Here is a 24,297-nt window from a genome sequence, read left to right on the forward strand (position 1 = left end):
ATGAGAGGCTCGGGAGGTGGAGCCGTAGGAGGCTCTGGAGGGTGAGCCGTAGGAGGCTCGGGAGGCAGAGCCATAGGAGCCTCTAGTGGCCGAGCCCTGGAAGGCTCGAGAGGCTTGAGGGGGGGAGCCATGAAAGACTCGAGAGACGGAGCCCTGAGAGGCTTGAGAGGAGGAGGAGCCCTGAAAGACTCGAGAGGGGGAGCCCTGAGAGGCTTGAGAGGGGGAGGAGCCCTGAGAGACTCGAGAGGCGAAGCCCTGAGAGGCTTGAGGGGTGGAGCCATGAAAGACTCGAGAGGCGAAGCCATGAGAGGCTTGAGGGGTGGAGCCATGAAAGACTCGAGGGGTGGAGCCCTGAAAGACTCGAGAGGCGAAGCCGTGAGAGGCTTGAGGGGTGGAGCCATGAAAGACTTGAGAGGCGAAGCCGTGAGAGGCTTGAGGGGTGGAGCCATGAAAGACTCGAGGGATGGAGCCCTGAAAGACTCGAGGGGTAGAGCTCTGGGAGGCTCGTGAGGAGGAGCCCTAGGAGGCTCGTGAGGAGGGGCCCTCGGAGGCTCGAGAGGAGGAGCCCTGGGTGGCTCGAGAGGAGGAGCCCTGGGAGGCTCGAGAGATGGAGCCCGGGAGGGCTCCGAGGGGAGAGCAGAGGCCGACAGAGTCGTGGACGACTCTGAGGGCGGAGCAGAGCCCGGCAGAGCCGTGGAAGACTCTGAGGGCGGAGCAGAACCCGGCAGAGCCGTGGAAGACTCTGGGGGCGGAGCGGAACCCGGCAGAGCCGTGGAAGACTCTGGGGGCGGAGCGGAACCCGGCAGAGCCGTGGAAGACTCTGGGGCGGAGCGGAACCCGGCAGAGCCGTGGAAGACTCTGGGGGCGGAGCGGAACCTGGCAGAGCCGTGGAAGACTCTGGGGGCAGAGCGGAACCCGGCAGAGCCGTGGAAGACTCTGGGGGCGGAGCGGAACCCGGCAGAGCCATGGAAGACTCTGGGGGCGGAGCGGAACCCGGCAGAGCCGTGGAAGACTCTGGGGGAACCTCTGCGGTCTTGAGCACAAGACGAGACTGGGAAGAAGGGGCCCTCTTCCTTCTCTGACGTCTTCGGCCAACAGGGGATGTGGCCATGGGGACGGTCGAGGCTACAGGCGCTGGCTCTGGGGCGGTCGAGGCTACAGGCGCTGGCTCGCTGACCGTGGCAGACATGGGCGCTGGCTCGTTGGCCGTGGCGGGCATGGGTGCTGGCTCGTTGGCCGTGGCGGGCATGGGCGCTGGCTCGTTGGCCGTGGCGGGCATGGGCGCTGGCTCGTTGGCCGTGGCGGGCATGGGCGCTGGCTCTCTGGCCGTGGCAGGCATGGGCGTTGACTCGCTGGCCGTGCCAGGCTTCGAGGCTGGGGCCGTGACAGGCCTCGGGATTGGGGCCGTGTCAGGCTTCGGGACTAGGGCCGTGTAAGGCTTAAAAACGGGGGCCGTGTAAGGCTTCAAGACGGGGGTCGTGTAAGGCTTCAAGACGGGGGCCGTGTAAGGCTTCAAGACGGGGGCCGTGGTAAGGCTTCGAGACGGGGGCCGTGGTAGGCTTCGAGACGGGGGCCGTGGTATAGAGCGCTGGTTCAGTATCTGCCTCCCCCACAGTAAACGAGGAACCAACGCACAGCAGGGCGAGGTCAATAAACTGAGCCAGGTTGAGAGAGCATCGACCACCAGGCATGTATGATGAGGCTGGCTCATTCAGTCCATCTTGAAAAATGTCTTTCAGAACCACCTCATCAAAATTCACCTGGTTGGCCAGGGCACAAAAATCAGTGATATAAGCCTCCAAGGTTTGGCTCCCCTGACGCAAAACCATGAGTTGGGCCGCTGGGTCCATGATGTCGAGGGCGGGGTTAAGAGTGACACAACCGCTGCCTCGCATAAATAACCCTAGGTTAGCGCCCGAAGAGTGCACGGCGCTCAGAAATGCACTAGATGCATAAACGGGCTCGGGGGCAGACACAGGTGAAACAGGGTGACATAAATCAGACATTGTGCATACCTGCTGCCCCCGGGCCGTGAGCGCGTGGTCCTCTCTCCACACTTTAGCTCCTCGCGCCGAATGTGACGTGCTTCTCCGCTCGAGTGAGCTGCGCGAATCCTTAGCGCGGGGCATTGTGACTGTCAACGGTGAGGTTGGTTATTCTGTAACCCGACACACACACACACAAGTAGAGACAGTCACAATGATGAAAAACTGCTTTATTGTAAATAAAGCCGTGAAGGCAAAAGTACAAACAAGGGGCAAATCCAGTGAAGAGTAGTCGTGGGAAGCGTAGGGTCAAAAGCCGGGGAATCAAAGATATAAACAAGGGGGCAGATCTAATGAGGGAGGTGAACGAGAGCGGGGAAAACAGTTAACAACTAGGGCGAGGAACAAGACGAGACTAGCGGGAACGAAGACAGGGGGACGAGAGGAATGGGGAGTTGGCAAGCTAACAGGTAATCAAACAGTGGGGAGGTCAAAACTAGACGAGACTAGCAGGGGCAAAACTAGACGAGACTAGCAGGGGCAAAACTAGACGAGGGGGCGGAGCGAGGAAGCGGGAAGCGAGAAGCGAGCACGCTCGCGGAGTGCATGTGTGCGTGCTCGCGAACGCGGAGATGGGGTAGAGGAGCGGGGTTCTTGACAGTATAAAAGTCATATTTTGAGTGGTCATGAAGCTATTTTGGATGAGCTCAATGAAAAATGATTGCATGATGGCAGACGCAGAAAATAAATGTTGTTTATAAATATACTTATAAAATTGTTTCAATTTGAACCCAATATTTGTGTATTTAAAGTATTTGTATGCTTATTATAGTTGTTAGCTTAGCAACATGCTAACACCAAACCCCAATTCATTTCTTGCAAACCATCTCATTATTCTGGTTTTGAGTTTCAAATGAACCTACTTCTAAATGGCATATAAACAAACTGTGCTTGGAATTTTACATTTCTTCAGGCCAGAATAACCTGATATGTAGACCAGACTTTATGCTGAGATGTTTGATGTGTATTACTGCAGTCCAATGTTTTTTCACCTCTGTTATGGTCAGATACAATGCTGACTTGAGTGCATCATGAAGTCCTCAGATAACTCCTGAAAAAGCCAGTTTCACCTCTGGGAAGCTATTTGCCTTGAATGTCATTCAGACCTGCCTGAAATGTCTCAAAGAGGAGACAGGAGACTGCAGTCATACCCCTCTCTGTGATCTGTCATCCTCCACAAATGTCTGCTTTACCTCTGTCTCAGGAGGGATTCATTATATGAACTAGTATTAGCAAACGCCTATTGAGCGGTTTACTGTCTGCAAATCTAATAAGCGCTTACAGGCAAACTTAAGTGGTGGAGGATCAAGGCTGAAGAAGCAAATGTGCTTTTTAAAGAGTTTACACGAGTGATGCCACATACATATTTCATCTCGCATGGTGACTTGACATGATTTACAGCTGTGTGCAGCACAGTCAGGCAAGACGCCATGCTTAAGGCAAAGAAAATTATTCAATGCACTCATAATTGCCGGAGCTGTTGTTTTAGACAGAGTTAAGGACCTGCCAGTGTTCCTCATCCTGCTGAGACACACATATTGGCTATTGTCACACAGCAGGAGAATACAATTGTCAGCACTTTTTTAAGTGCTAAAAACAGTTCTGTCCACACAGTTTGGTTAAAAACAAGAGTGACAACTGCATTATATAACCAACTGAGTCACAACAGCATTTTGAGAGCAATCAAAACTGGTGTCAGTTAATTAAAAAATAGTTCCTCCTCATAATTCTCATTATTTACTCACCCTTATGCAATCTCTAATTCATTTGACTTGCTTTCTTCTGCAGAACACAAACAAAGATATTCTGATGGAAATATGAGGTGAGCATACAGAACAATTCAATGGGGTCCAACCCTCCCATGTTCCAAAAAGGACATAAAGGCAGCATAAAGGTCATCCTTAAACTCAAGTGGTTTTGTCCATGTCTTCTGAAGCGATACGATCGGTTTTTGGTGAGATATACAGACCAATTTAATTACATGTCCTTGTGCTTGACACATGCACAGAGCACATGAAGCACAAAAGACATGGATTAAACCACATGAGTCATAAGGATTACATTTATGTTGCCTTAACTGCATGTCCTCTTTGTAGTTTGAAAGTGTTGGACCCCACTGACTTACATTGTATGAACAAAAAAAATATCTATCCATCAAATATCTTCGTTTGTTTTCCACAGAAGAAAGAAAGTCATACGAGTTTGAGAAAGCATAAAGGTGAGTAAATTATGCAAATTATTATTTTTGAGTGGATTTTTCCTTTAAGATTTCACGGAAGACCTTGCACCACAATTTAGCATGTTTATAAAGTAACAACTGTCAGTTGTGCTGTGACATTCCAGGGTTATGAAGTCGACATCGTTGATATTTTCTTTAGTCACTGTCACTATGGTTGCAAGTAGGGATGTCACGATGTGAATTTTTCATGTTACGATAATTTTCTGATATAAAATCATGATTTCACGATTTTTAAGATTATCTGCAAATTTACCTATTATGCAACAATAAAACCCTCCACATACATATCACAAATTAAGTTTTATTGCAGCATTCGTTAGGACATGCAGTTAACATATATATTCCAACTTTTGAACTGTAAACAAGTTGAAAACAAGTAGGTAAACTACTTGTATTTAAGTTTTTGCCATTTTCTCTATCTGCCCTCTGACACCAAAACGTACTGTACCTTTTCAACAAAAAAGTGTGTATACCCTTTCTATAAATAAAAATACAATTTTAACGAAATTGAAAAAAGAAATGCGAACAACTATAACTTAAACCATATGTTTCAAATAAAACTGTTTCAGACTAGGAGAACCTTCTTTATTTATTCAGTAATCTAACGATCAGCCGGATTATCACAGCACTTTTATGATCACTGATATCTTATTCAAGTAGAAAAAACTATTTGGAAGCATCGCATTCATAATATAATGCTGAACCGCTCCTCTTTTAACCTTAATATAAACAACTCTTCGGATTTACACTATTCCAATTCAGTGTTTGACTTTACCAAAAGGTAAGTAGTACACTACATATAATTTACTGTGTTTGTAAAATGATTACCTTCATATGGGCATGAATCTCTGGATGGTGATCTCTTAGGTGCTGGAACATATTAGACGTGTTCACCACTTTTTTTGGCATTTTTCGTCTGCACGCTTTGCATACTGGATACCCGTCTTCAACAACTCCTGTGTCATTTTTTAGATAGACAAATGTTCCCAAATAGCTACTTTAATTTGCTTCTTCGGCAGATACAACTCCGGGAGATCGCGTTGTTCCGCCATGTTTTTATATTGAGAGTTTCACGTTCGGTGAAAGTTCACGTTCTGCACGCGTATGGGAAGTGTTTTGTATCGCTGTAGAATAGATATGGGCACATCTAGCATGCTACATGCTTATCACTGTCATGGACAAGATTAACCCCTTAAGTTTTCAAATTTGGTATCGAACGACAAGACATTTTTCGACACTCAATTGTTTAGAGGCAATTCGATCAGTGCCTAAAATGTATCGAACTCGATACCCATCCCTACTTTTGACTATAGATAATTATAGCAAAATAATATATTTTATATAATAAATAATAAAGTTAATACAGAAAAAAATAGATATTGAAGAATATCTGCCATCTGTGTTACAGAACAATCACAAGAAGACATCAACCTATCCACTGCAAATCAGCAATGGTCGATGTCCAGGACTGTCTGTAGAGCAACAAATTAGACTTTTAAATAAACAATCTTCCTAAGATTTCAATGTGAATCTGACAATATCTCATGCAATAAATCATTTGCTTAATAACAAGGAAAGTTGACAAACTGGCCAACAGCAAATATGTCTGTAAACAGTTAATAAATTGGCCTACTTCTATAATATTATCAACACACACACACACGCACACACTGCAGCAAGTGAATACCAATTTGTGAATTAAAGTTAGTAAATAGGGTCTTGGTTAGCGACTATCCAGTTTAGTTAGCTAAAAGTCGGTTGCAGTCATTTAATGTGCATTTGCAATGTGAAACAAAGGTTCTCGTTGCCGTTAATGATTTGATCTGATTACGGCGTTTAGAAAATGGTGTTTCAAAGCTTAATATGGCGATACAAAACACGTACATTTTGACCCTTATGGCTTTCCATACACACAAATAGCCCCGCCTTACCTAGACAATCACCTTTTGAACTCGTTACCATAGTAACAACCTCACATAAGTTTGTTTGGATTTCTTTCTCAGTGTTTCTTTCTTTCTTTCTTTCTTTCTTTCTTTCTTTCTTTCTTTCTCTCTCTCTCTGAATTAAAATGAGGTGAGTGCTGGAGGAATGAATCAGTTCCATTATGCCTGTGATGGATGAGAGGAAATTATGTCATGAGCCTGGTCAGCTGTAAGTAAAGGCTGCTGGAAAACCTGATAAAGATTATTGGCCTTTGGTACAAGTAAAATTAATGCATTAAGGTCATTCATTGATCCTTGTAACACTGGGTAGCTTATTATGTTGTTTGCAGAGTAAACTGTCATAGCAAATGTTGGTGTAAGATTTCTTACTCTTGTTTGATTTAGCACACTTATGTTTATGTGAGGATAGTTGAAGCCGTGGAGGTTTGGTTTAAGTGTTAAATGACATTCTGCTTGTTTACATTTATCCAGTTTTTGCCATTACAAATTTGTAATGGCCCACATAAGGAGCACTGTACTGTACCAATTGTACCTTTGCATCATCCCAGAGGAATATTTTATTGTTCACATTACTGTTATTTTATAGCTCAAAAATGAAATGGAAATTTTTCCTTAAATCCGTTTGAAGAAAGAAAAATGGAAATGAAAATGAAATGAAACAATTGCGTATATCCAGTAGGAGTGTAGATCTATACAATTAATGTAGATAGAATAGCTCAAATAATTTGGTCCTAGAGGATTTTTAAGTGAAATGTTTTAGTTCATATTGTAATCCCAGCCTTTTTATTGCAGACATTTGTATTAGAGATGCACCAATTGCAATTTTCTTGGCCGATTTTGATTTCCGATTTTTTTTGCAATTGTGACCTGCCAATACCGTTTTTTTCCTATTCTGATTCTCTTTCTAAGAACTATTATTGACCGCATATACAAACAAAATCTACCTTTCTTCAATGCAAAATTTTATTTTCATAATAAAAGAAATGATTAAACATTACAATCCCCCAAACTGCACTAAGTTACAGGCTCTTCTCTCACTTAAACAACTCTCAAAATAAAGTGCTCTGTGACTGGAAAGAGGTAGAAATAACAATTAACTGCAAATGAGTTGCTTTATATAACAAAACAGACGTCGTTTTCCACTATTTTTATAAATGGACCTTTTTCTCTTTTTTACTCGTCTAACAAAACAATTACAAAGATTACAAGCCTGTGAACAAACGTGAGGCTGACCGGCCGGTCACCGGTCCGGGCCGAGCATGTGGAAAATTGGCTGATTCCGGTCCCTGGCCGGTTGATCGGTGCATCTCTAATTAGTATCTTGGCAAATTGAAACATTGTTGAGATCTCTTCTGAAACTCTAGAGGAGACGCATGTTATTTCTGCATCTTATTGCTGTATTATAAAGCATAATATCTGAGAAATAACTATTATGTTATACTATATACATGGATGGACTGGCCATTGGGAGAACCAGGACTTTTCCCGACAGGCTGGCTGCGAAACGGGGACGAATGGGCCACAATAAGCTGAAATGGGCCGCCACGTTATGCAGAATGAGCCACAAAATGGTGCCGCCATATACCGAAGGGGCAGTAATATGCAGAAAAGGACAGCGAATTTGGGGAATGATTCTATGTAAAATACCGGGCCGATTTCTCTTCCCAGCCTGCCCCTGACTATATACAGTATTCACACACACTTGTATTAAGAGATATTAAATAGATCTGATGTATAAGTGGAAAATATCTGCATCATAAACCAGAGCATCACAACCCTAATCCCATCCTTTAGTACAGAGTTTCCCAAACTGTTCTGTTGGCTGAACCTCTTTATTTTACTTGTTTTATAAATTATTGATAGGTGTTGTCCAAAACTGTCATTTGGATGGACTGCAATTTTTTGCACAGTGACACTGAATCTGGTGTACATACAATTTACCATAATGAAACTATGGAGAAAGATGTCTGGCATTGTAAAGGGACAGAGTTAAACTGATGAAGGGCTACCAATGAGGAGGTTGCAGGGTTGCCAAAATTCATAGGTGGGAGGGATTAGGTGAAGACTGTAGCCATGCTACCAATGATGTAATAAGTTGCAATGGACACCCAGACTCTCAAGCACTAACAGCTATCCCTCATTTCTGTGTGCAGACTGTCTACAAACACTGGCTCTGTGCCCAGTTCTTCCACACCACACAGATGCACTGCAGCAACAGGATCCCCTGCAGGAAGTACTGCATGGAGGTCCAGCAAAGGTGCCCCTTCATATTGCCTGACAATGACGAGCTCATCTACGGAGGAAGCCCCAGTTTTATATGCACAGGTGGGCACTTCAATGTTCTCTCATACAAATACATTGCCTGTTTCTTCTACTGCTGTGACTGAATCATTGTCTGTGTCAGAAAAAATAAAGGTAATCATTAAAAACAATCATTTTAGTCTTGAATGAACATGCTTTATGTATTACAATTTTAATGGCATTTTAAAGGCCATGTCTGTATGATACAGTCTTGTTTTAAGTGTTCTCATTATTCTTTTTATGTTTTTTAGTTTTTTCTGTCATCTATCTTTTGTTAATACTTGCTCTGGGACTACAGTGGAAAATGAGCCGTAATAGCTAAACTGGCATATGTTTATCAGTGTAAACTACCCCCTAGATCTAAACTGATTTAAGTAAGAAAACTGGTTTCAGACCAGCTTTCATGGCACAGTAACATAAATTGTAATGATCTATAACTAATTCAGATAATTTTATTTTATTTTATTTATTTAAATTTTTATTCTTTTCACTAACCTCCAAACTGAACGAACACGATTGTTGGATATAAAAGGCATTAAAGGATACATAATAATACTAATAATAATAATAGTATTGTTGTTATTTATTAAAGTAATATTCCGGGTTCAATTCAAGTTAAGCTCAGTCGATAGTATTTGTGGCATAATTCTGATTCCAACAACAACAATTGTTTTTTTTTTTTGTTTTTTTTTGTGGTAATCAATATAATGCCACAAATGCTGTCGATTGAGCTTAACTTGAAACGAACTCTGAATTTTCCTTTAAAGGTACATTAAAATTTTGGTATCTTAGTAGAAAAGGTGTTTTGTAAACATTGGATTCGGACTTGTCTTCTATCTCCATATAATGTTTGCGAAGGTAGCACTCAGGTTTTGAACAGCCGTTGGCGTTGCATATTTTGTCAAACACTTTGTCTCTGTTGCCACCTTGTGGCTGAAATAGGAAGTACAATCATTTCCTCTTTCATGTTTTTACACTTTTATTGGAGGAATAAGCGTGATCATAACCTATTTGCATAATATTTGAGTGAACTCAGAAGCTCAACAAACAATTTATCTTTAAATGATCCTCCATTTTATTTGAATAATTATGCCGATCATGGATTTGAATCCAGATGGCATGAAATAGGCTTTCTCTCTTCTGAATGTTGAGAACTATAGGGCTGCTGCACTCTGATGCACAGAATGCTGTTCCTCAGGATATGCACCTCTCTTAATCCCAGTGGATGCATTCTGAGTGGTGCATATGAATTAGTGCTATGGCCTCCCAGTGGTTTGCAGGCTTAAGCTGTAATGAGACAGACTGATGATAAATGGGGAATTGAGAGCAGAAGCACATGGATCGGCTGAGTGGTCAGACTATAATTGTATGCCCTTTAATCGCTTTAAGCATGGTCAGGTCTAAGAGGGGGCTAGGTGGGCATTGGCCCCCTCCAAGTCAAAATTGAAGACACACAAAAACCAATGGAGTTTACAGTCAATGACGTGAAACCTAGCGTGACAAATCCAGAGGCTATCGCAAATGAGATTGGAAAGCTCAGTGAAAAGCGACTTAAATTTCGCTCTGTTACTTGCACAAACATATCATATAGCTTCAGAAGGCTTGGAATACAGTGCTTGAATCATAAGAACTACTTAATTTGTTTTGTTTTGTGCAGCCATGGTTACTATTAGGATTTTCACAATAATACAAATTCAGTAGTACATACCAATACCAGACAAATGTATTGATTCCAATTTTGATACCATAGGAATAATAGGTAATATGAACACACTCCTTTAGCCAATTAAAAAAGTTAAATATCACAATTGCAAAACAATTGTATGTTTCCTTTAACGGGTCATGAAGTGCTATTTTTTTATTATTTTATAATTTTCTCTGAGGTCCTTTGATAATGATATAAAAGATTTTTTGCACCAAAACAGTCATAATTTAGTAATACATGATCATTTTCCATCTTGTCTCTGGCCCTCTGTCTGAAACGCTCGGTTTTGGCCTAAGCACCTCTTTAAAACTTCAATGTAAACACCCACTGTTATGATTGGTTAACATCATGCAGCCCCTCAAATTCAGCAAACTCAATCAGAAGATAATGAACCTCAACATTATAAAATCAAACACATTGCATCCGAATATATTAAACTGTTCATATCAAACACAACTGTTAACAATCAGCACCATAAACTACCAAAGAGTCATGACATTTAAAAATATTCAATATTGAAACGGTTTACTTAAGTTTTTGATTGTGTGTTTTTAACTGCCCCATCCTTCAATAACAGTTCCTTTGCAAAGCTTGAATCGTATTATGACTGGTTCTCAAGCAATAAACCCTGACATGAGCCGGAAAAGAACCTGCACACATCATAGTCCAAAGCACAATGAAATTACTCACACACATACTGAAGGCGCACTGAGGCCCACATCGCAGAAAACACACTGTAATGTCAAAGACGTCCATCTAGTCTATGTTTACATACACCAACAATTAAAAATGCACTCAAAAAAATATTTTTGTCTATTTTTAAGATGTATCCATTTCAATTGAATAACAAATTTCCATCAAATTGAATTGAATAGTCTTGAAGAAAATGTAAATAATAAAAAGTTGCATTTTGTAAGATTTGTACATTTTATTTTGTAAAAGATTAGGCAATTCAATTAGATGGAAATTTGTTATTCAATTGAAATGGATACATCTTGAAAATAGGCGCAGATGGGGGAAAGAATGTGTCCATGATGCGTTTGTGCTCAAAACAACAAGAGGCAGCATCTGAATGAAAGAGAATTGCTTCTCACTTTCAGAGTTGTAACTTGACTCTTTGTCTTTTAAAAGTGGCGAGATACATGGGAGTGGTCATAGTGTATGTAGTTCATGTTTATATACAACATAATCCAAAATAGTCCAGATGAGTCCCCTTTGGTGTTATGTATGGAATAGTTTGCCAGACAAGGCCTGCTCTTGTAGATGAGTGGGCGGGGCCAATGGTGCCATGACACATGTTTTGGGATGTGTAAATACAAATGAACAATGTTTTTGACATATTTCAAAACGAGATGTTTCAGCAGGGTGGCAACTATAAATACTAATTTTTAGACTGAGGAGTAAGTTTTGAGTTCTGAAATTGCAGTATGTTTTATAGAACAGTTACCTCTTATATGTATAAATATCAAGGAAAATTTCAATTTCATGACTGCTTTAAGTATACAATGTTTCAAGTTTTTGTATGTAATTTTTCAGGTAAACAGTTATAATAATAAAGATCAAAGTATTAAGTAAACTAAGAAAAGTAAAAGAAAAGATAATGAATTAAGAATATTGAGTGGTTTTCTCTTCAAGATTGTTGTTCGATTAATCTTAACAATATGATAGACAGCCACTGCGAGGTCTAATACTCAGATTCAGTATTTTTACACATACCTGATTGTTTTGTTCCACCTGATTGCATTCACTCAACTACATTTTTACCATGTCTGACGGCCAATTTGACCATGAAACACATTTGACCATTCATGCATACAGCTGCTTGACTGCTTTAACTGTGAGGTGCAAGTACTCTTCTTCTGATCTCTACTCTACAAAATATAGCACTATGTTGGTGTAAAAAGAGTAATAGAGCCTGCACTAAAATAAGCATCGTAACATTTGAAAGCAGCCGTGTGTCAGTCAGATGTTGGTTGAATGCATTTGTTTAGCACAAAGATAATTTACCAGTCCCTGTAATGTCTTCTGTGGTAGTTATAATGTGTGTATTTTGATGTCACAGGGCTCCAAGAGGACAACCCCTCAGACACAGAGTGCTGTGACGTTCGATGGGACAACCAGGGGGACAACAGCTCCAAAGGGACTCTCAAAAGAACTCACCCGTCTTGTCAGCACGGGACATCCCTGACCTCGGCAGCAGCCTCTAGACTGTGCAACAGTAGACTCAAACTCTACCTGCTGGTCCTCGTCCTCCTGCATACTGTTGCCACACTCACAGCATCCCACAATACCACTGGATTCAACCTCACCTCCAGCTCTTCTAATGAGGAATAATGGAAAAGCCACTCAGCAAACCTGTTGCAGTGCCGAGCCCAATGACATGATGGACCATGGGCAGCTGTAATGCTTTCTGGGACCCCTTGTAAAGTTCGGATGGAGACTGTGGACATGCAATCAACCAAGCTAACAAAACGAACTGAAAAAGCTAAACAAACACTGGACAAATTAATCAAGCAACAAGAACAAGGGACAACACCGTAGCCTTTGTTGAAAGAGGCTTCTTAGGCGGAGTTCTCTCGCACCAAGTTTTTTACACTGTGTCTGTGGTTTGGATTTCTGTTGCACTAGATGACTACAGAATCTAATTCATGTTTCCTTTCATTTCATTTGGGTCTTTGTGTAGGAAGGATTGGGATGAGTTAAATATACATTATCAAACTGAATATTCAAGAGAGTGAGTGTGTATAGGTGGGTGATTGAATGAGCGTGTGTGCATGTGTGCCTGCATATGTGTGTCCACTTAGATGTTCTTGTTTCTATTTGTAATCATAAACTCTCTGAATGCTGCTCTATTCATTATGAGGGTTTCTATAGCAGTTTAAACATGTTTGAATTGACAAATCTGCCTAGACCAATACCAATATACCCAACTGAAGTCCAAGCTCGATTCTCCCGTTAAGATCCTGTAACCTTATCATGGTAGTCTGACATTTTTGTTGCTAATGTGGTGTCATTTCCTGGTAGGTAAGGTCAGAAGCTTTGGTGATCTGGATGTGTTTGGAAGGGCTTGCACAACTACTCATTTATACTAGTTGATAAGTCGTCCAGAAATGTAGTCGACTAGTCAGTTTTCTCTCACTATTTTGAGATTCATGCAGCTTGCATTGTTGTAAACGGTGCAAAAACTGTCATATCTCATTTGCTTGTAGTTTCTATCCAACCTGGTCTCACAGAATCACGTTACTAAACCTAAATGTAATCAAAATAATTTTTACGTGACTCGTTTTTTCTATTATATTGTATTGCGGCACTAAAATGTTGCCACAGTCACGTAATTTTCATTAGATCAGGGTGTTTATGTCAGCCTCTGGACGACACTTCTTTGCAAGAATTTTGGCTTGCATGTACACACGTTAAAGGTTTGCCAAGCATTAGGTGTGGTTCTCAAAGCCTTCAGGGTTTATTTTCACTTTTGCATAATTCCAAACATGTGTATTGTTTGCAAATACACCAGGATACAATTTGTGGACAAAGGATTTGTCCTACTGTTAATACCATATAGAACAAATACAAATGATGTCATGTGATCTAGTACTACTCGATACAGACCCAATGAAACGACTAGTTGAATAGTCGTTGCAACCCCTAATGTGTTCAACATTATGTCAGTCTGCTATTGGCTTAAGTGCTTGAAGCTGAAGAGATCTTTGTCAAGTGAAACCCCAAGAATATTGTATGGAATCCAGAGTCCTTTTCTATTTGTCCCCCGAACCCACAAAGGAGCAACAAAGAGTCCATTAATCTGTTTTTCTTCCCTTGGTAGTATATATTATAATAAGATATTATATTCTCTACCCTATATTCTATGATTGCATGTTATAACAAATGTTTAGACTTCACTGCAAAATTTTTAAAGGAATAAATCCAAACGATCTCAAAACAAGGTATTTTTAGCGCAATGCATTTGAAAGCACCATCCGAATTGCAATTTTGCAGCATGAGCCCAGCCAATCATAGCTTATAAGACAAATTACCCCAAACACACAGAGAGTATCCATCATACACAACATTTTCTCCAAAATACTATGTTCCTTATAAGAGTAAAGGGCTTACCCATCATGTATACACCTGCACATTCAAACACCCCTGCAACATTAGCATGTAGAGATTCATGTGGCATGGACAACTCAGTGAAAACTACATTAATGTATCATAAGTCTTAGGATAGTCATATACTATCAAATAACAGGAAGATGTGGGGCTCAATCACACTGCTCCAGAAGGAAGGAACAAGGCCCATCTCAGGTGGCTGGGCCAAAGAAATTTGATTGTTTGAAAATTAGTTGGGTGGTAATGTCAAGGGCTGATAGATTATAACATTTTTTTCTACAGGTATGCTCTAATGAGGATGTGTCACTTTGGCACAAAAAATGAAGCCTTGTTTGAGGGTGCAAGTGTTTGAATTTATTCAGTCTCAGTGTGAACCTGTGAACTGACAGCATCACACTTCTGTTTTCATGGTGTACGACTGATAAAACCTCACAAACTCAACATACAAAAGCAACACATGCCAATACATGCATACATATACAGTATGTGTCATAAATTAGTCACAGACAGCTTTAGGGCTAATTATGCGAGCTAAAAAAAGAAAAAAATAGTGTGATAAGTGTTTTGTAGCTGCCATTTTGATCAACATAATGCATGTCTTTAAACAAACAAAAGGAATAAAAATGGGACATATGCAGTACACCATGCATTACCCAGTTCTCCTAAAATTCCCTCACATTTAATCAAATGTACTTTTATTCCATTTTCTACCTTCAACTTTGCCATTAAATTGCACTGCCTTTAGTTTAAAAACAAGAAGTGACTTAGTGAAAATTTTTATTTTGAGAAAAGCATTAGGTTTCTTCTAATATTCTCATCTGTGCATACTAGTAGACTCTAAATAATGATAAAACACTTAAGCAAATGTAAAAACTTACATTTGAAAAGAAGAAATCAATCCATTGTTTTTTTTTTTTCTGTTGTAAACAGTGTTTTTTGACCCACTTCATATTAAATGTCTTTAACTGATATGTACTTAAGCATTTGACATTATGTACATATGTGTTGTTGCATTGTACTTACATTTAAAGTGCCTGCATTTAATTACATCAGTACTTCAGCCGCAGCCCGTGCATTTTAAGTCTAGGCCTTCAGTGTAATTCATATCATTAACAAAACACAGTTTAACAATGAATAAGACACCGTATGCCTATCATGCATTACATCGCAGCCAACTAATAATACCAGTTGACATTTTAAAAACACGCCCATGCACGGAAGACAGAACCAAGAAGGTCTAATACCAAGAAAAAGCACTCTAATAATAGTTGCGATTTAAATGTAGCTTGCAATACATTTTGTTTCGTCACACGGTTACTTTGCAAAACTTGATCCAACACTGAATGCTCAAGCAGCATAATTTACACTTAGAAAACTCCTGATATTGCTATAACAATGCAAAAAGCACTTACCAATTTACATGATGTGAAAATCAGCCCTCTTTCCTGTTTAATTAATCAATCACACGATCATGCAGAACATCTCAGGATTTTAAATCCATAAGAATATCTTTATCAACTGCAATACCAGCAGTGATGACAGCCGACTCATCAGCAAGATCTCGTGCTCTTCGCTTTCAAATTACGTACATCACTTAAAGCGTGATTGCGTCACTCAACGCCAGCTAGACTGGACTGGGACATATCCTAAAGACTATTCCCACAAGAACAAATAAATAAATCTGATTGGCAGATGAATCTGACAATCTGACTTTAGATGCCTATTCACTTACACTTGAGGGATTCTGTGGAAATTCTGAAGGCCTGACGGGGTGGCGTTCAAACTCACACGCTGCTTCGGCTAAGGATCTCGGCTTCGGGCATGCGATTTGTGAAACAGTTGTCACACTTTGCTTGTAAGCATCGAGGAATAAATTGTGATTGGATAAACATTTTGTTTTTTGCTATTCATTTGTAGAAGTACTAGTAGTGGAGAGCGATTGAAAATTCATAGGCAAAAACGTCAATGAGAATGAAAAATGAAATGAAAAAATATTTAAAAAATATTAAATATAAAAAATGTTTATTTATTAGACATGTTACGCCAGCAGAAAAGGCTTTGTTGGCCCTGAGAATTCACCACTGCTGTACTTACACCTTACCCCTTACCCTACCTCAACCTCAACCCTTACCCTTAAACCTACCCATTCTTAAACCTCAGAAGCAGAAAATGTGAATCTTGTGAGAATTTTGCAGAACAACATGGAGTTACTCAATATGTACATTGTATTGTATGTATTTTAATGTTAGTACATAGTAGGGTTGCGCAGCATACCAATACTAACGAAATATCGCAATACTACAAAATTTTAAATGGTATGATATCTTGTTGCTAATTACGGTACCATAATGCAGTGTTGTGGTGCTAATATAAATATTTTACTGGATGTGAAATTTTTTAGATTAAATCAATAATAATTTAACAATGAATCAAATTCAAATCTTGATATGGCCAAGTGTAATCATTACAGTTGAAGGATGTAATTTAATTAAATAATATGCACTTCAGAATGAATGAAAGGTGCAGCTCTACTCTCTGTCATGCTTTACACACACACACACGCACGCACACATACACACACAGATCTCACCAGATCCACATAATGCGGTGTGTTTAGTGTATGAGCGGCTGTGAACACTCATATGAACTCTGAACTTTCAGCTAGTGAGTATTTCAGCCTTTCGTTTAGAAAGCGGGCTTATTAAAAACTACCACACTTGAGGAACTCAAATGTCCGTCAAAATATAAGTTTGACCAAAACAATAGCTCTTCTTAACTGGATGCGTGAAATTGAAGACATTACGACAGAACAATATTACAAAAAAATATATTCAAATTAATAGCAATAATACTAATAACAATAATTTAACAAAATGTTTTTATTATTATCATTACTATGTATTATTATTATTACATTATAATTACACATTTTACAAAAACAAGTGTACTGAATGCGTAGAATTTTATTTCACCAAATAAAATGCTGTTTTTACTTGAAAAATAATGATTATATTTTATTTTATTAAAGCTTTATTTATTCATTTGATTCAACACTGTTTTGTTGATAAACTTTAATCAGAACATTAAATATGGAATTTAAATCAAGTCATTTTCTGTGTAATTTTATCAGTAATCTGATGCTATTTATTTGTTGGCAAAGAATCGATTTTGTGTCGATACCAAGGTTCCAGGGCTGGTATGAGCGGCAATAGAAATGCCAAAATGTTGTTGTCGGAGCAACCCTAGTACGTAGAAGTTAAAGACACCTAAGATAAAGTGGGACTGTGTTTTTTGTTGTCTGAAACTATCTGCTAATGTAGTTGCTAAACAGCTGATAAAATCTGAACTGATGAGTTTTTAATATCCTCGCCATTACAGCTTTGATTCAGTATTTGATTTGGGTCTTTAAATCTTCTCATCTCTCCTATCAAAAATAAAGTGTTGTTAGTCATTTTTAATTAATACATTAATCTATTTCAAATTAATATTTAAAGAGAAAGGCCATAACCATTGTTATGCTACTAAACTTTAGAAAGAAATAGCATGACCGAAAAAGCCTGACCATATGATACGGGCAAAACAGCCCACTATCTGTCTGTACTGGACAGTCCAGATGTATAGGACACTCCAGTGTGCAAGAACTGATTTCAGTATAAAGACTTTTACTGAATTAATATTTTGACAGAAACCACAGAGGAAAAAGACCCTCCTGAGAGCTTATCAGTTAGTTGATAACCCTGGACCTTCGGCTGAGTCCACCTGCTCAAGAACATCAGACAGATCAGAAATGATTCTCTCTGTTCATCTCCAAACAAAACTAATTCAACCCCTCCATCTGGTCTGACAAGGACAATACATAATGACAGGGAGGAAAAACCACTTAGGTACAGTTAGAAAAAGGTGAGCTTAGTACTAGTTAATGCACAGATGAAGACTATCCTAAACAGCAGGAGTTTTCAAAGTCAAAAATCATAATATGAATCGCATTATGTTAATAACATCACAATTAGGTTTATCGCACAGTATGAACAGATTTTTATACACTGAAATAAACAGCTTCCTTTATTTTTTTAGGAAATGGGCCCTTTGCAAAGGAATTATCATATCGGGGGTCCCATGGTATTAAAAGGTACAGTATCTTGCCACTATTATTAATTTACTAAGAAGTTCTGGATGCTTAATACAGGAACACAAGCACACATGAACACATTCATTCATCCTAACTCACAAATCCTTTGTAAAATTCAAAGTGATGCTACAAGTCAGGAGGGGTCAGCGTTATGTCAGGTTAACCCTTAATTATGGCACTATAATCATCATATGGTTTACCTTTGTAAATAAATGCTCCAATTTTGAATCAGGCACCTTAGCGAAGGTTTTTCAAACAAAACCATTCCCAACATCATCCTAATTAGAGACCTTTGTAATGGCTCTGATTTCCTTGTAACATGTTTCTCTATGTTTGCGGGGTCCCAGTCACCTATACAGTATGTCCTCAGCGAACAATAAGACTGAATGTAACAGATGCCTGCTAATATTGCTCAATACCATCAAACATAACATGAGATGTATTTTATGCTTGCACATGTTTTATGGTCATTTCCAAGTTCTGATCAAGTTGTGTAAGTAGTATTCCACAAAGTGTAATCACTTATCAAGCAGAAATACTTTCTTTTCTCTTTCTGAATCCTGTGGACCTATGCAGCCCTCAACCTCAGATGTTTTCTGTTGTAAATACATTATGAGAAGGTTAAAACAATGTGTTTCTCTGTTTGATTTGGAGGTTTCCTTGTGTTCTGAGTTGGTGTCCTTTTTTTAATCCTCTTTTGTAAGTGTCAGAGATCACTGGTTGCTCTGTGCTGAGATCTATACTGAGAGTGGAGTGTTTTAATCACAAGAACAGTTCTCTTTGTCCCAACCTCAGCACCTGAAGGCTATGATGAGAATGAGGTGATGTTAATGTGCAAAGCAATGACTTTAAGAACGAAAAAAAATATTGAAAGGTTTAAAGGCATATAGAGATATCATTATGACTACTAAGAAAAAAATATTATTATACTACCGATACATTGTAATATTATAGATGCTTTAGTTCAGTAACCTATTTAATTTTTTTACAAACAACTTTGATTAAATTATTTATAAAACAACCTCACAAGTTATGATCTTTTCAAAGGTATGATTATACTGCTAAAATTATTAAAGTTGTGTTCTGATAAAATAAGAAATATTATCTGTTAATTTGTGTCTGGGTGGTCTTTATATTTCATAGTGTGTGATGAATCCAATAAGTGCATTTATTGGCCAAAGTTATGGCTGTACACAGTATGTTAAATACGAATTTAAACCATTGGTGATGTGTTGTTAAATGCTTAATGTGCAAGCAAATTGCATTGTAGACTAGGTTATACCACACTGAACAGGGGAAACAAGTATTATTAAACAAAATACACAGTAATTACATTATAATAACTATATTATAAAACAATATAAATTAGTTTTATATAATCTAATGGTGCATATTTTACAGATAAAATAAAATAAGAAAGGCAAGAATTGATAAGGATTTGACCCTTGAACTACAGAAAATACAGGCAAAGTGGAACACTTTATGATCATTTGTCTCTGGCGTTAACTACATCTCTAACTACAGATCTCTTCTACAATATACAGAGGAAAATACAAAACGTAAGTGTCCTACCTTACCAGTTTTCCCATTTTACCTGAAATTATCCTATCTATAGCTACAGTATACAGGTTTACAGGTCAGACCTGATCAACTGGATTGCCACAGTGAGGGTTTACAAAGGCTCTTGTACACATAAGCCAAGTAACAAAGAAAAGTTGCCAAAGAGACAAAATAATCACCATCAGGCATATGAGCTGAGAAAGAAATGGATCTTTCTATTTATACTTGTTAGTGAGCATTCCTTTGTGCACATAATTACCTGAAACCATTTTAAAGCATTTTTAGTGGACGCAGTAGCTAAACATAACTGATTACAGGACTACATAAATCTTTGTATTTAACTTGTATTAAGTTAGTTAGTTAGTTAGTTAGTTAGTTAGTTATCAGTGTTGGGGAGTAGCTAACTACATGTAGCGACGCTACTAACATAACTACATTTTTCAGTAGCTTGAGAGTTAGCTCAGCTGTTTTTAAAACAGAATAGCTTTTCCATAAGCGAACTACTTTTTCCAGCAAGTAGTGGTGTAGCGTGACCAAACGCTACATCGTGTTGGTCAACTAATAGCATTCCTTATTGCATAGAAGCCAAACTTTTACCAGCAAAACGTCAGATGATCTGGCAGCATATTTCTGTCTGCTGATCAGAATCAGGCAGTATCGTCGTCTTCTATTGTAATGGCAGTTCACAAATGAAAATAGTGAATTACAATCATCTACTGAGAGCTTATTACAGCTCACTTGGATAAGAAGAGATTGTCTGATGGTTAATAAAAGAACACCATTGTATTCTTCTATGTAACAAAGAATGTTTCAGATGCTTTGTTCTTAATAGATCACGCAACAGCAGTCTTTACTATTTAAATAAAATAACCCACTATTCCTACACTGTAACAAGTACTGGGAAAGTTAAACATGGAGAGATATTAATCTTTATGAAAATATTTATTTAAGTATCTTAACATACTGTACATGATCATTCTCAACATGTTTTATGACATAAAATGCAAACACTGTATATGCAAATAACAAAACCAGAGAAAACTTTCTTGCACATTTGTATTCTTCTATATTCTATACACATTACACATCAGGAAAACCTCTGTTAAGTATGGAATTGCATTAACCAACGTCAGGCTAAATGGCTTCAGATGAAATGGCGTAAGACAAAAAGGTCTCAGAATGAGCAGAGTGTTGGTCACTAGGCAGAGTTGGTAGCTAAACTGGCTGAGTTTGGTTGCTAGCTTGCAAAACTAGCTGAGCTTTCTCTAACTCTATAAATTAATAACTAGCTAGCTAACATAATTGGTGTAAGTTTAAACTGATGTTTGAAACTCATTAAGTTTACTTGCAACAACAACTCATACAAGCCAAACTGTAGTCCTAGCTCATAGCAGTCATAGTTACAGCCAACTGTTTATGTAGTGTCCTAAACTAGCCAGAAGATTGTTTCATTGTTATCACAATCAAAGACAATACTACAGAACACAAAAATGTGTTTACGTCTGCTCATGTAACTGTCAGCTGTAATAAATGATATCCTTATTAAAATATGATATGCAATTGAATTAGATTGAATAAACAGTATATTTGCCCTGTGTAAATAACAATATCTTAGGAACTGTATCTAAAACAAATAAGGGGTGATAAATAAATGCTAATACAACAGGCTGGAAAAATAGACATGTATTCATTTTAATATCTTATATATTTTGTAAATGCTAACACATTACAAATGTATATGCTGACACTGACACATGTCAGTGCATTCATTACGACATTTACAATCGAAATGAATGCACTGACAAAGGAAGTAAAACTTAAACTTGAAATTTTACTGGGGCACAGCAGATTTATACTGGAGCACGTGCGCCAGTAAAATAAGTTGGATGTGATCCAAGATGTGATCCAAGATGGCGGCACGGTAGCACGCAGCGGCCACTCCGGATCCACAATGGTGCTATTTTTGTTAAAAAAGCCCGACTTTTGCAACACATGGACATCGGAGCAACCGGTGTTCGTGTCTACCATCGCCAGACACTACTGAAATATAAGACTCATGCAAAAACCAAGCTGCATGATGACCTGCAGGAGGCGCTACGCGTTCTCGGCTTGCTGCGGAGATCAGGCCTCCAGCCCTCGGCGTCGCCTGATGCCGGTGGCCAGGGGAGAGGACGTCGTAAGCGGTGTCGCGAAAGCGAAGCGCGGAAAGAGGGCGGGGTCCATGCTAGGCTAAAAACAAACCCTAGCCGGCCGGCTCTCCCGTCTATCCTGCTCTCAAATGTTTGCTCCCTGGACAATAAACTGGACTATATCCGACTCCAGCAGGCTACGCAGCGTGAGTTTAGAGACTGCTGCATCTTTGTTTTCACAGAGACGTGGCTCAGCGACAGAGTTCCGGATGCCGCCATTCAGCTAGACGGGCTTGCCTCGTTTCGTGCCGACAGAAATACAGCTCTCTGCGGTAAGACTCTTGGTGGCTTGGTGGCTTGTGTGTTTACATCAACACGGAATGGTGCAAGAACTCTATGCTAGTCTCTAGTTACTGTTCATCGCTGTTGGAGCTTGTGACTGTTAGATGCAGACCTTTTTATCTACCACGGGAATTCACCACTGTTTGCATAACCGGAGTTTACATTCCCCCCAGCGCTAACGCTAAGGAAGCGCTCTGTGAACTGTATGGGGCTATGAGCGAACTGCAGAACGCTCACCCCGACGGACTGTTTATTGTCGCCGGAGATTTCAACCATGCAAATCTCAAGACAGTGCTCCCTAAATTCCATCAGTATGTGGACTTTGCAATGAGAGGGGCGAACGCGCTTGATCTTGTTTACACAAACATCCCAGGTGCGTACCGGGCGGAGCCCCGCCCCCACCTCGGCTACTCAGACCACATCTCTGTTATGTTAATTCCAGCATACAGACCGCTCGTCAGACGCACAAAACCGCTTCAGAAGAAATAAATGTAATATATTTAAACACATTAATTAAATAATGTTATTAGTGTAAAGTGTGTTATTGAAATTATTGCTTTGATAGTATCATTAAAAAACAAATTGCCTCATTAAGTAACTTCAATGTAGCTAGCTACTTTTTGATAGTATCTTGTAATGTAGCTAACTACTTTTTCAAAAAAATTAGCTTAACTACTTAAAATTATGAGTAGCTTGAAGCTTGTCAAACTACTGTTTCAAAGTAGCTTCCCCAACACTGTACTGCAGTGCTATGCAAGCAAAGTGTATTTTGGTATAACTTTAAGTAGAATTTGTAAGCTTAAATGTTGCACACATCTGGGAATAGATTTGGGGTTTTAAAAAGCCTTTTCACAAAATATAATTTTATTATTATTGTTGTCGTTTTTTTATACAGTACAAACACTAAAAAGTAAGTGAGTGTCTCAGTCTTATGATTAAAATGAATGAATTAATCATACACTTTAAGTCTCACTTAGCGCTCCTGCTACGTAGGTCAGATGCCATACTAATACAGAATTTGTATTATTTGTGTATTTAAATTCTTAAGTTAACTTTCATAATGTAAACAGCTGCAGGCTATAGTCTTGCTTCCCCCATTGGGCATGTCACAAATGCAACTATTCTTTCACAAAATTGCTGTAATTATCAGGAATAATGAAAATGCACATTATGAAATATCAATGGAAAAGGGCAATGCATTTAGCATAATGTGGAATAATTATGTAATTCTTAACCAAAAAGTACCATGGTGACCATAGACAAAATACTATTATGACACAGTAGCATATGTGGGTACTACTGTAGGCCTGTGTTGGTATTACTGTTCAATCATAATGCACATCTATCTCATTGAAACTGTGAAAAAAAAAAAAACTTTAAAAATCTCTGGCTTTTATTTACCTTTTTTAACATGTTCAAGAACGAAAATACAGTACCAATGCAATTAATCAATTAAAATGTATTATTATTATTATTATTATTATTATTATTATAGCTTACATCTTTACAAAGTCCAGAAAGTGACCCTATGTTTTTGCAAAAAGTATTTTTTTACTATTGTAACCACGGTAAATATTTAGTAGGTAAATTATATTTGAGATTTTATTTTATAAAAAAAAAAAAAAGAAAGAAAGAAAGAAAGAAAGAAAAGAAAGAAAAGAAAGAAAAGAAAGAAAGAAAAAAAAAATGAGAAGACATTTGAGTTGAAGGGCAAAATATTTCACCACCCGGAACATGTCATGTCCGACAATAGATTGGTTCTCCTGTTTCCGTCCGGAACTTTAAATAAGAGAC

The 24,297-nt window shown here is 38.8% G+C and overlaps 1 protein-coding gene across 1 annotated transcript in view; it reads left to right on the forward strand.

The window, feature by feature from the left end:
• Positions 1-12,718, forward strand: part of LOC127654872 (NALCN channel auxiliary factor 1-like) — a 261,314-nt gene extending 248,596 nt beyond the window's left edge. The window contains exons 2-3 of the mRNA XM_052142400.1: positions 8,381-8,552; positions 12,296-12,718. Of these exons, the coding sequence (XP_051998360.1) occupies positions 8,381-8,552; positions 12,296-12,567 (444 nt within the window). The 3' untranslated portion in view covers positions 12,568-12,718. The remainder of the gene's footprint in view (positions 1-8,380; positions 8,553-12,295) is intronic.
• Positions 12,719-24,297: the final 11,579 nt, after the last annotated feature.

Source organism: Xyrauchen texanus, chromosome 14 (assembly GCF_025860055.1).
Source record: "Xyrauchen texanus isolate HMW12.3.18 chromosome 14, RBS_HiC_50CHRs, whole genome shotgun sequence".
Classification (NCBI taxonomy): domain Eukaryota; kingdom Metazoa; phylum Chordata; class Actinopteri; order Cypriniformes; family Catostomidae; genus Xyrauchen; species Xyrauchen texanus.